Source organism: Hyla sarda, chromosome 12 (genome assembly GCF_029499605.1).
Source record: "Hyla sarda isolate aHylSar1 chromosome 12, aHylSar1.hap1, whole genome shotgun sequence".
Lineage (NCBI taxonomy): Eukaryota > Metazoa > Chordata > Amphibia > Anura > Hylidae > Hyla > Hyla sarda.
In genome coordinates this window covers 54,785,619-54,798,188 of record NC_079200.1, presented here as the reverse complement: position 1 = coordinate 54,798,188, position 12,570 = coordinate 54,785,619, and the positions used below count along the sequence as shown (strand labels likewise).

General features: G+C 42.8%; 1 protein-coding gene across 1 annotated transcript in view; it reads right to left on the bottom strand.

Moving 5' to 3' along the window:
- The window catches only part of LOC130296509 (guanine nucleotide-binding protein G(s) subunit alpha), a 40,259-nt gene extending 34,349 nt beyond the window's left edge, over positions 1-5,910 (bottom strand). The window contains exon 1 of the mRNA XM_056548102.1: positions 5,863-5,910. Within this exon, the coding sequence (XP_056404077.1) occupies positions 5,863-5,895 (33 nt within the window). The 5' untranslated portion in view covers positions 5,896-5,910. The remainder of the gene's footprint in view (positions 1-5,862) is intronic.
- Between the last annotated feature and the right edge of the window lie 6,660 nt (positions 5,911-12,570).

Sequence of the window (12,570 nt, the reverse complement as noted above, 5' to 3'; positions counted from 1 at the left end):
GGGTATGTTCACACTACGGAATTCCCACAGAATACCGCAAACGGAATTACGTGCTGTGAACATAAGCTTCAGTGTGAATGAGTCTTCCGCGAGACCCGTTCACATGCGGAATTTCAGCGGCAGACAATTCCGCTGCTGAAATTGTTCTGCACAAAGAAAGAACATGTTCATTCTTTGCACGGAAGTCTGCGAACACTGCATATAGCCGTCAATGGCGACGGCTCAGTGCTGCGCGGTCCTACCGCCAAAGTATTGCAGCGGCGGCCGCCAGAATGGAATTGCTTCTGCAAGCGGAGATTGCGCTTATAGTCCGTAGTGTGAACATAACCTTACAGCGATTTCACAAAATAAGACATCTGTCCTACAATTTTTTGCTAAAGCAAAAAAATAAAAATAATAACGAAATAAAAAATAAAGTTTATTTTTATGATTATTTCTTTTTAAATAGGCACATAATAAAAATCGGGAAATATTTCACCACCAAATTGCAGCAGTTTGCAAATTCAATGAAAACCACTCTGAAAATCCACAACAACATGATGCAGATTTAAGCACGTTATGTTTTCCAAGTGTTTTTTTGCATCCACCTGCGATTTCGTATGCAGTATAAGCACGTCTGAACTCACCCTAACAGCGGTGAAAGGATATGCTCCCGATTTATTGAGGTTTCGCTGTGTTTTTTTTTTTTTTTTTTTGGGGGGGGTAAATCTGCTCCATGTGCTCCGTGGTATTAGTCACGTGACATAAGCGCACTTGTCACGTGCCAACGTCAAGGGAACAGTGCTGCACAGATTATGATCATAACCAATAAAATAGGAAGGCCGGAGTAGACTGTACTGTTCTGCAAAAAGCTCAGAAGGGTGGGGGGAGGGGAGACAGTTCCTGTGAATTAAGTGCAGGACAGTCCAGTTCAGATTAAGGAGAGACAAAGACAACCTGTGTGATGGGAGGGGAGAGAGGTTTCAGTAAAAGAATGCTTTCTTCAAAATGGTTCCCAGTTTGGCACCTTGCAGCACTGGTTAGACTGGTATGAGTGTTCTGAAAAAGCGTAGGTGGATAGCTTGCTCTCGACATCACTATGTGAAGTTCTGCTTAGGAATTTAAACATGCACCGAAGGAACACCTCTCTGACGGGGGCATTTATCATGGCAGCAGTGTGCTACAGGTAGATGTCTGCCCCCACACCTACAGTACATGCATTGCTGCTTGCTACTATAGCAAAGGAAGGTGCAACTCTATAAAGTCACTGCAATCTCATAAACCCCAGTGGTTTTACAGAGTAGTATATGTCTAGATCATGAAGTTTCGTTTTTCTTTTTTTTAAAGAAAGTTGTTAGGAATGACTACAGAAATTGAGGCCTTCATTGATTCGATACACCTCTTATTATGATAGAATAGAAACAACGAATCAGACCGGCAGACTCACCACGTTTCTCTTCTTCTTTATTTGCGTAAGCAAGGCATAGACAGGTACTCACAAACTTGGGGGATAGGACGTGCAGTGGGGGGACAAACTGGCCGGAGGAAGCACGGTGGTCCGTGCAAAACGGAGTCTGTTGCCAGTTTGTCCCCCCACTGCACGTCCTATCCCCCAAGTTTGTGAGTACCTGTCTATGCCTTGCTTACGCAAATAAAGAAGAAGAGAAACGTGGTGAGTCTGCCGGTCTGATTCGTTGTTTCTATTCTATCATATCTACTGTGCCTTAGCTTTGACCAGAGCACCACCACCCTCATCTACATCCATCCACCTATACCACATCGAGTCCAACAATATACAGCAGTGCCGTGCCACTCGCCTTATCTTCTACACCTCTTATTATACTGACTGAAAATATAAAAGTAGTCACCAGTATCTTTACATTGTTCTCCATAGAAATGGCTGCTTGGTACTACCAAAGGCCAGGCCAATCCTGAAAACCCAGGGTGATAAGTAGAGATGAGCGAATTTACAGTAAATTCGATTCGTCATGAACTTCTCGGCTCGGCAGTTGATGTCTTTCCCTGCATAAATTAGTTCAGCTTTCAGGTGCTCCGGTGGGCTGGAAAAGGTGGATACAGTCCTAGGAGACTCTTTCCTAGGACTGTATCCACCTTTTCCAGCCCACGGGAGCACCTGAAGGCTGAACTAATTTCCGCAGGATAAGTCATCAACTGCTGAGCCGAGAAGTTTGTGACGAATCAAATTTACTGTAAGTTCGCTCATCTCTAGTGATAAGCAGCCGCGGGACCACACTTATTTTAAAGAGGTATTCCATGAAAAAACATTTTTTCTTTCCTATCAACTCCAGAAAGTTAAACAGATTTGTAAATTACTTCTATTAAAAAAATCTTAATCCTACCAGTACTTAGCTGCTGAAGTTTAGTTGTTATTTTCTGTCTGACTACAGTGCTCTCTGCTGACACCTCTGTCTGTCTCAGGAACTGTCCGGAGCATGAGAGGTTTGCTATGAGGATTTGCTCCTACTCTGGACAGTTCCTGAGACAGACAGAGTTGGCAGCAGAGAGTCCTGTGGTCAGACAGAAAACAACTCAGCTTCAGCAGCTGATAAGTACTGGTAGGATTAAGATTTTTTTTAATAGAAGTAATTTACTAATCTAGGCGTAGTCTGATGATACACCGGACGGTGTGAAACAGCGTTGTCACTGCAAGCTCTCGGTTGGCGTCCTAACCCGACCTGACTGTTTTACCTTTTACACGAATAAAGAAGATTTAGCATCAGAAGTGGCGAGTGCCTCTTTACTTCTTTGTGGATCATTGTTACTTGCGGACTGCATTTACACAGGAGTGCACCCCACGGATGCTTACCACCTCCACCACATATCCGTGACCTCACCCATTCATACCAGCACATACACGGGTAGTGCCGACAACTGTATTTTGGGGATTTTAATTTACTAATCTGTTTAACTTTCTGGAGTTGATAGGAAAGAAGAAAAAAAAAGTTTTTTCATGGAATACCCCTTTAAGTAATCGGAATGGTTGGCATGCTTCCAATAAGATAATGGAATTCCTTGATATAATACAGTGTTACCCAACCAATGGCTCTCCAGCTGTTGTCAAACTAACTCCCATGACACCCCTACAGCCTCATGTTAGAGAGAGTGATGGTAACTAGAGATGAGCGAACTTACAGTAAAATCGATTCGTCACGAACTTCTCGGCTCGGCAGTTGATGACTTTTCCTGCATAAATTAGTTCAGCTTTCAGGTGCTCCGGTGGGCTGGAGACTCTTTCCTAGGACTGTATCCACCTTTTCCAGCCCACCGGAGCATCGGAAAGTTGAACTAATTTATGCAGGATAAGTCATCAACTGCCGAGCCGAGAAGTTCGTGACGAATCGAATTTACTGTAAGTTCGCTCATCTCTAATGGTAACGTATGCCATAAATTAACCTTTGACTGGGAATGATGGAAGTTGTAGTTTTAGAAAGCTGAAGGTTGGAGAATATTGGCATAGCACAGTGTTTCATAACCAGGGTGCCTCCAGCTGTTGCAAAACTACAACTCCCAGCATGCCCGGACAGCCTTCGGCTGTCCGGGCATGCTGGGAGTTGTAGTTTTGCAACAGCTGGAGACACCGTGGTTGGGAAACACTGGTCCAAACCATTCACCTGTCAGACGTTAGGGAGAGAAGGATCAACCCTCTGAATCTCACCAATGACAATGGTTTGTTCTCATGGGAGATAAGCTGCCAATAGGTGTCTAGCGGTGGCTTTTCCCCATTCAGAACACTTGCCAAACAGCGCATGCTTGTACATAGAGCAGGAGATAAGTATTGAACACATCATCATTTTTCTCACTAAATATATTTCCAGGTGCTATTGACATGACATTTTCATTAGATGTTGGTACAAAGAAACCAAAAACAACTAGGCTAAGGCTGGGTTCACACTACGTTTTCCCCCATACGGGAGCGCATACGGCAGGGGGGAGCTAAAAGCTCGCGCTCCCGTATGTCACCGTATGCGCTCCCGTATGTCATTCATTTCAATGAGCCGACCGGAGTGAAACGTTCGGTCCGGTCGGCTCATTTTTGCGCCGTATGCGCTTTTACAACCGGACCTAAAACTGTGGTCAACCACGGTTTTAGGTCCGGTTGTAAAAGCGCATACGGCGCAAAAATGAGCCGACCGGACCGAACGTTTCACTCCGGTCGGCTCATTGAAATGAATGACATACGGGAGCGCATACGGTGACATACGGGAGCGCGAGCTTTTAGCTCCCCCCTGCCGTATGCGCTCCCGTATGGGGGAAAACGTAGTGTGAACCCAGCCTTAGACATTAAGTTATGTGTAAAGTATTGAACTCATAGGGTCAGATTTATCAAAACCTGTCCAGAGGAAAAGTTGCTGAGTTGCCCATAGCAACCAATCAGATCGCTTCTTTCATTTTTGACAAGGCCTCTGAGAAATGAAAGAAGAAATCCGATTGGTTGCTATGGGCTATAAATATATGCTATAAATCTCCCCCATAAGGAAAGGGAGAAGGAAAGGGAGGTGCAAAAGGGCATAAAAAGCCAAGACAACAGCTTAAATCTATCAGTAATTAAAAAGCAATCCAGTACCTTGTCAAGGAAAATTAATATCAGCTGGTTCAGTCCTAATTGATGGCTACAAAAAGGTCTCATTGCCGAGGTGTCACACAAGACACATGATGGGTAAAAGCAAAGATCTTTCTCAAGAGCTTCGCAACCTAGTTGTTGCAGAACATAATAATGGTTTTGGTTACAGACTCATTTCTAATTCTGAATGTTCCAGTGAGCACTATCGGTGCCATAACACAGAAATGGAAAGACAATCATTTCACCATAAATTTGCCTCGACCACGTGCTCCTCACAGGATTTCTGACAGAGCAATGAGAAGAATAAGTCAGAAGAGTTGTCTGAGAGCCAAGGACACTTGTGGAGAGCTTCAAAAAGACCTGGAATTAGCAGGTACTGTCGTCTCATAGAAACAGTATTTAATGAGAAAAATTGTCGACGTGTTCATTACTTATTTCGTCTTTCATCATCATTAGTCTTTTTTTCCCCCCTTTTTTAACTCTGAATATGGAGCTGCAGCAATGCTGTCAAATCCCCTTCAGGACCAAAAAACATTTTTCCTGGTTTAATTTGATCATAAAATGACATCCAAAAGTAAACTGTGTTCTCTATCCTGTCCCAAGGCAACAATTTCAACCACAAGGCTCTTCTTGTCGATTTCAACACCAGTGTATGTGCTGCTAGTTGTAAGATTCTACTGATAATTTAAATCATGCACTCTGGAAGATTAGGTTATTTGGCCAAGTGCATTGTGGGTAGAAGCAGCTCTGACACTGTAAATGTTTTATTAATTGCTTAAGCAAAAGGGCAGAGGCACGCAACTGACCACTATGCCCCTCAACAGCGGATCGGAGAAGTGAAGGTGCACTGTACAGTCTATAGAATGTTTTTGCATCTTTACACATGCTTGGCTCCTTAAGGAAAGGGCAGACATTAATGACAGCCAGGTCTGACCTTTGTTTTAGTATTCGGTGGAGGTCTTCATAGCCATCACCCCCACAGATCATACCTATGAGGAGTCCTAATAGCTATTCTTTAGCCTTACTCTAAACTACTTGATTTAGACTGTCAGCCTCTTTGTTGCACGGTAAGTAGATCCTTGATATCTTAAAGGGGCACTTCACCCCTAGACATCCCATCACCTATCCAAAGGATAGAGGATAAGATGTCTGATTACAGAATCCCACCGCTAGGGACCCACGTGATCTCCATGCAGCACCTGTCGTTCGTTTAGAGCATCGATCGAGTGATTGATCGGTCCGGAGACCAATCAATCACAGAGCCTGCTGGGAGGTGATCGGGCAAGTCGGGGGTCCCTTACCTGTCCATCGGGGCAGGCGGGGGTCCCTGGCATCAACGTGGAGGGTCCCTGGAGTTGGCGGCCTCAGTGGCAGCAACAGGATGGAGAAGGAGAGTTGTTTGCCTCCTGCTGTTGCTAAGCAACAACTCCCAGCATGCACAGCCAAAGGGCATGCTGGGAGTTTTAGTTTTGCAACCGCAGGATGAACACTGGTTGCGAAACACCAAGTTTGTTACCCAACACTGTGTTTCGCAACCAGTATGCCTCCAGCTGTTGCAAACTACAACTCCCAGCATGCACTGACATATTTGTACATGCTGGGAGTTGTAGTTTGCAACAGCTGGAGGCACACTGGTTGCGAAACACAGAGCTAACAAACTGTTTTGCAACCAGTGTGCCTCCAACTGTTGCATAACTGCAACTCCCAGAATGCACGGACAGCCAAAGGGCATGGTGAGAGCTGTACTTTTGCAACAGCTGTAGGTTTGCCCCCCCCACATGAATGTACAGTGTACATTCAGACGGGCGGGGATTTACAGTGAGTTTCCCGCTGCAAGTTTCAGCTGTGGCAAATTTTACGCCACAGCTCCAACTCCCAGCGGGAAACTCGCTGTAAACCCCCGCCCACGTAAATGTACCCTAAAAACACTACACTACACAAAATAGAAAGTAAAACACTATACATGCCCCCCCCCCCCCCAAATAATAATAATAAAAAAAAAAAATAAAACCATCTTGTACGGCACTGTTTCCAAAACTGCTCCCAGTATTGCCGGACAGCCACTGACTGTCCAGGCATACTGGGAGTTTTGCAACAGCTGGAGACACCCTGTTTGGTAAACACTACGGTGGGGTATTTTGGTGGTGGATGCAAAACCCCAATTTAGACCTCAAATGCAGATGGCGCTCTCGCACTTTGGGGCCCTGTGGTACTTCAAGGCAAGAGTTTAGTGCGACATATGGGTATTTCGGGAGAAATTGTGTTACAAATCTTGGGAGGCTTTTTCTCCTTTTTAACCCTTATGAAAAGGTAAAGTTGGGGTCTACACCAGCATGTTAGTGTAATTTTTTTTTAATTTTTTACACTAACATGCTGGTGTTAACCCATACTTTTAATTTTTTACAAGCGGTAAAAGGAAAAAAAAAAAAAGACCCCCAAAATTTGTAACACAATTTCTCCCCAGTACAGAAATACCCCATATGTGGACGCAAAGTGCTCTATGGGCAAACAACATGGCTAAGAAGTGAGAGCGCACCATGTACATTTGAGGTCTAAATTAGTGATTTGCACAGGGGTGGCTGATTTTACAGGGGTTCTGCAAAATGTAACAAGGGGTAAAGTGAGCATTAACGCCCCACAGGCGTTCACGAAGTTGAAAATGGAAAAACACCATCTCTTTTATTTCTTGGAAACACCACATATGTGGATGTAAAGTGCTCTGAGGGCGAAATACAATGCTCAGAAGAGGAGCGCCATTGTGCTTTTGAAGAGAGAATGTGTCCAAAATTGAAGGCCATGTGTGTTTACAAAGCCCCCATGGTGCCAGACCCCCCCCCCCCCATGTGACCCCATTTTGGATACTACACTCCTCACTGAATTTAGGGGTGCAGTGAGCATTTACACCCCACAGGTGTCTGACAGATTTTTGGAACAGTGGTCCGTGAAAATGAAAAATGTAATTCTGGCACCATGGGGGCTTTGTAAACGCTCTCCAAAAAATTCTCTCCCCAAAAGCTCAATGACGCTCCTTCTCTTCTGAGCACTGTAGTGCCCACAGAGCACTTTACATCCACATATGGGGTATTTCCATACTCAGAAGAAATGGGGTCACAAATTTGGGGGGCTTTTTCTTAAATTATCCCTTGTGAAAATGAAAAATAAGGGGCATCACCAGCATTTTAGTGAAGAAAAAAATCTAATATTTCATTTTCCCATCCAACTTAGCAGAAATTTGTCAAACACCTGTGGGGTGTAAAGGCTCACTATACCCCTTGTTACGTGCTTCGAGGGGTGTAGTTTCCAAAATAGTATGCCATGTTTTTTTTTGCTTTTCTGTCACCATAGGGCCTAAATGCAACATGACCTCCAAAAACCATTTCAGCAAAATTTGCTTTCCAAAAACAAATGTGACTCCTCTTCTGAGCACTGTAGTGCGCCCGCAGTGCACTTTACATCCGCACATGGGGTATTTCCATACACAGAAGATATGGGGATACACATTTTGGGGGGCATTTTCTCCTATTACCTCTTGTAAAAATGTAAAATTTGGGGGGAAACCAGCATTTTAGTGAAAAAAATAAAAATTCATTTACACATCCAATGTTAACGAAAAGTAGTCAGTCACCTGTGGGGTGTTAAGGCTCACAGTACCCCTTGTTACTTTCCTTGAGGGGTGAAGTTTCAAAATAGTGTGCCATATGTGTTTTTTTTTTTTTTTTTTTTTTTTTTTTGCTGTTCAGGCACTATAGGGGCTTCCTAAATGTGATATTTCAGAAAAACTCACTCTCCAAGATCCCATTGTCGCTCCTTCCCTTCTGAGCCCTCTAGTGTACCCATAGAACACTTGACATACACATATGAGGTGTTTACTTACTCAAGAGAAATTGAGTTACAAATTTTAGGGTGATTTCTCTCCTTTTAGCTGGGTCTACAAGAATATGCGAGTGTAAAAAATTAAGATTTTGAATTTTCTCCTTCACATTGCTGCTATTCCTGTGAAACATCTAAAGGATTAACACATCTTACTGAATGTCATTTTGAATACTTTGAGGGGTGCAGTTATTATAATGGGGTCATTTATGGAGCATTTCTAATATGAAGGCCCTTCAAATCCACTTCAAAACTGAACTGGTCCCTGAAAAATTAAAAATTTTTAAATTTTGTGGAAAATATATAATTTATTTGGGATGTCCATTTTCCTTACAAGCAGAGAGTTTCAAAGTAAAAAAATTCAAAATTTTCATCAAATTTGGGAATTTTTCACCAAGGAATGATGCAAGTATCGACAAAAATGTACCACTAACAAAGTTGAATATGTAATGAAAAAAAACTCTCTGAATCAGAATGAAAAGTAAAAGCATCCCAGAGTTATTAATGCTTAAAGTGACAATGGTCAGATGTGCCAAAAAATGCTCGGCCCTTAAGGACCAAGCCCATTTTCACCTTAAGGACCAGGCCAATTTTATTTTAGCGTTTTCGTTTTTTTCTCCTCACCTTCTAAAATCCATAACTCTTTTATATTTCCATCTACAGACCCATATAAGGGCTTTTTTTTTGTGTGACCAATTGTACTTTGTAATGAAACCTCTCATTTTACCATAAAGTTTTTTTTAGGGAGGAAATTTAAATGAAAACCACAATTTTGCACATTTTGGAGGGTTTCGTTTTCACACTGTACAATTTACGGTAAAAATGACGTGTTCTTTATTCTGTGGGTCAATACAATTAAAATGATACCCATGTCTACATACTTTTTTTTTTAATTTTTTTTTTTAAGCGGTGCAAAAATATAAATCTAACACTATTTTGTACAAAATCAGTAATCTAAAATTGCCCTAATTTGACCACCTATAACTTTTTCATTTTTCAGTATATAGGGCAGTATGAAGGCTAATTTTTTGCGCCGTCATTTGTACTTTTTATCGATACCATCTTTGCATTTATAAAACTTTTAGATCATTTTTTATTAATTTTTTTGGGATAAAATGTGACAAAAAAGCTGCATTTTTTGACTTTTTTTTTTATGTTTACACCGTTCACCGTACGGGATCATTAACATTATATTTCGATAGTTCGGACATTTACACACACAGCGATACCAAATATGTTTATAAAAAAAATGTTTACGCTTTTTGGGGGTAAAATGGGAAAAACTGTAAATTTTCTTTTTTATTGGGGGAGGGGATTTTTCAATTTTTATTTATTTATTTATTTTTTAACACTTTTTATGTCCCCATAGGGGACTATCTATAGCATTCAGTTGATTGCTAATAATGATCAGTGGTATTTCCTGCTCTGGTCTGCTCGATCTCAGGCCAGAGCAGGAGATGCCGGGAGACGGACGGAGGCAGGTGAGGGGACCTCTGTCCGCCAATTACAGATGATTGGATCCCCCGGCAGCGCTGCGGGCGATTCGATCAGCTATTTTAACATGCGCATTGCAGCAGATGCCGTGATCTGTACTGATCACGGCATCTGAGGGGTTAACATCCATCGCGGATGTTGGCCATTACCGGTGGGTCCCCGGCAAACTGCAAGCGGCACAGTCTGATGTTGCAAAGTGCTGTCCATGAGGTTGGTTAAGTTGCAATAAATCGCTATACCAACATTCCACGTGATCTGCACAGATAGCAAAAAAGATGAGAATAAGAGTTTTTTTTTTTTTTTTACAAATTCTGAGAACAGACAGGTCAAACAAAGGCAGTAAAACAATCTGATCTTAAAGAGTGCACAATCTAAATTATTTTGTTCACATGAGCAGGTAGCATGCATCTTACCCTAGTTTCACAATGTGTTTTTTGGCCACATGGTTTGTATAGGTGAAACAGCACAGTACCTGTACACAACCTTAACTGGACATTTGCTTAGAATGCTAAAAAGGGTTCTCTGCCCAGAGACATCTTATCCCCTATCCAAAGCATAGGGGATAAGATGTCTGACCGCGAGGGTCCCGCCGCTGGGATGCCCACAATCTCCGTGCCACACCCGTAGGTTTAGAATGCTGGGTTTCAGTGGCCGGAGACGTGTCGTCACCCTCACGCCCCCTATTGTTTAGAATGCCGGGTGCAGCACAGGTGCAACACGGAGATCACAAAGTGTCCCAGTGGCAGGACCCCCGCAATCAGACATCTTATCCCCTATGCTTTGGATAAAGATGGCTGTGGGCAGAGCACCCCTTTAAACCAGATCTCCACTACAGATTTCTGTGCAGGGCCTTTTATTCTAGAAATCTGTGTAGTCTCTGAACTTATACCATTACCCCTGCTTGTACTTCTGATGGACCCCTTTAAAAGGGGTACTCCGGTGGAAATTTTTTTTTTAAATAAACTGGTTCCAGAAAGTTAAACAGATTTGTAAAATGACTTCTATTAAAAAATCTTAATCCGTCCAGTACTTTTCTTTTTGAAACACCGCACTCTCTGCTGACATCATAAGCACAGTGCTCTCTGCTGACATCTCTGTCCCTTTTAGGAACTGTCCAGAGCAGCATATGTTTTCTATGGGAATTTTCTCCTGCTCTGGACAGTTCTTAATATTGACAGATGTCAGCAGAGAGCACTGTGCTTGTGATGTCAGCAGAGAGCTCTGTGTTCCAAAAAGAAAAGAATTTCCTCTGTAGTATTCAGCAGCTAATAAGTACTGGAAGGATCAAGATTTTTTTTAATAGAAGTAATTTACAAATCTGTTTAACTTTCTGGCACCAATTGATAGAAAAAAGAAAAATTTAAATAAAAGTTTTCCACCGGAGTACCCCATTAACTTTACTGGGGTCAGTCAGGTTTCCAGCCATTTTACTTGACAAAATTTCACTCCATGTTGTGCTATTTCATCCAGTATTTCCGACAGTCATTACCATTGAGGCAGCTAATGCAGGTGTGAACACAGCTTTACATAAAAAAAAAAAAAAAAATTTACGTATAATTTTGATCCAAATTTCTCCTTTTAAGTGTTCCTATTAGAGATGAGCGAACTTACAGTAAATTCAATACGAACTTCTCAGCTCGGCGGTTGCTGACTTTTCCTGCATAAATTAGTTCAGCTTTCCGGTGCTCCGACGGGCTGGAAAAGGTGGATACAGTCCAAGGAAAGACTCTCCTAGGACTGTATCCACCTTTTCCAGCCCACGGGAGCACCTGAAAGCTGAACTCATTTATGCAAGAAAAGTCAGCAACCGCCGAGCCGAGAAGTTCGTGACGAATCGAATTTACTGTAAGTTCGCTCATCTCTAGTTACTATGCTGTCACAAAACTTCTGAGATGCCGTAAAGACATGTCAAAAGTTTTTAAGACGCAAACTGTGTGTTCAGACTCACTAGAACAGGGGGTCTCAAACTGTGGCCCTCCAGAAGTTGCAAAACTTCAACTCCCAGCATGCCCGGACAGCCGTTGGCTGTCCGGGCATGCTGGGAGTTGAAGTTTTGCAACATTTGGAGGGCCAAAGTTTGAGACCCCTGCACTAGAAAGATGCGAGAACATGGCAGCAGAGTGCTTCTCTTCCAGTCTGTGAAGTTCTTCTCCTGCAGCTGTTAGGGCATGATGGGAGTTGTAGTTTTTCAGCAGCTGAAGGGCCAAATGTTTGAGAAAACTGAAGTACACTCCGCAGCATCTGATCACGATGTTTGTGTCCATATACATCTCTATGCCCAGTCATTCAGCGCCAATCAAAGGGTCCATATCAAAGGGTCCATAAATCACAGAAGACAGAACATGTTTTACGTACGACTGTGAAAGCCCGTGCTGCAAGCATTATACAGGGCAGTCATCGCCACACAACTAGGTCATAGCCAAGCTATGAGGAAATGTTCACCAAATGAGAAGCAGTGCTGCGGACGGTGCCAGCTGAAGGCTTTATAGACTGGGCCGCTCCGCAGCCCGCCTGTGGAAACATTAAAGCCAGTCAAGTGACAAAAAGTGCAGCTTCCAAGATTAGAAAGATTCACTCTGGAATGTGTGATCATGGGATTGTTTGTATACACAACGCAGAGGACTATACAGACAGAACTAGGTTCA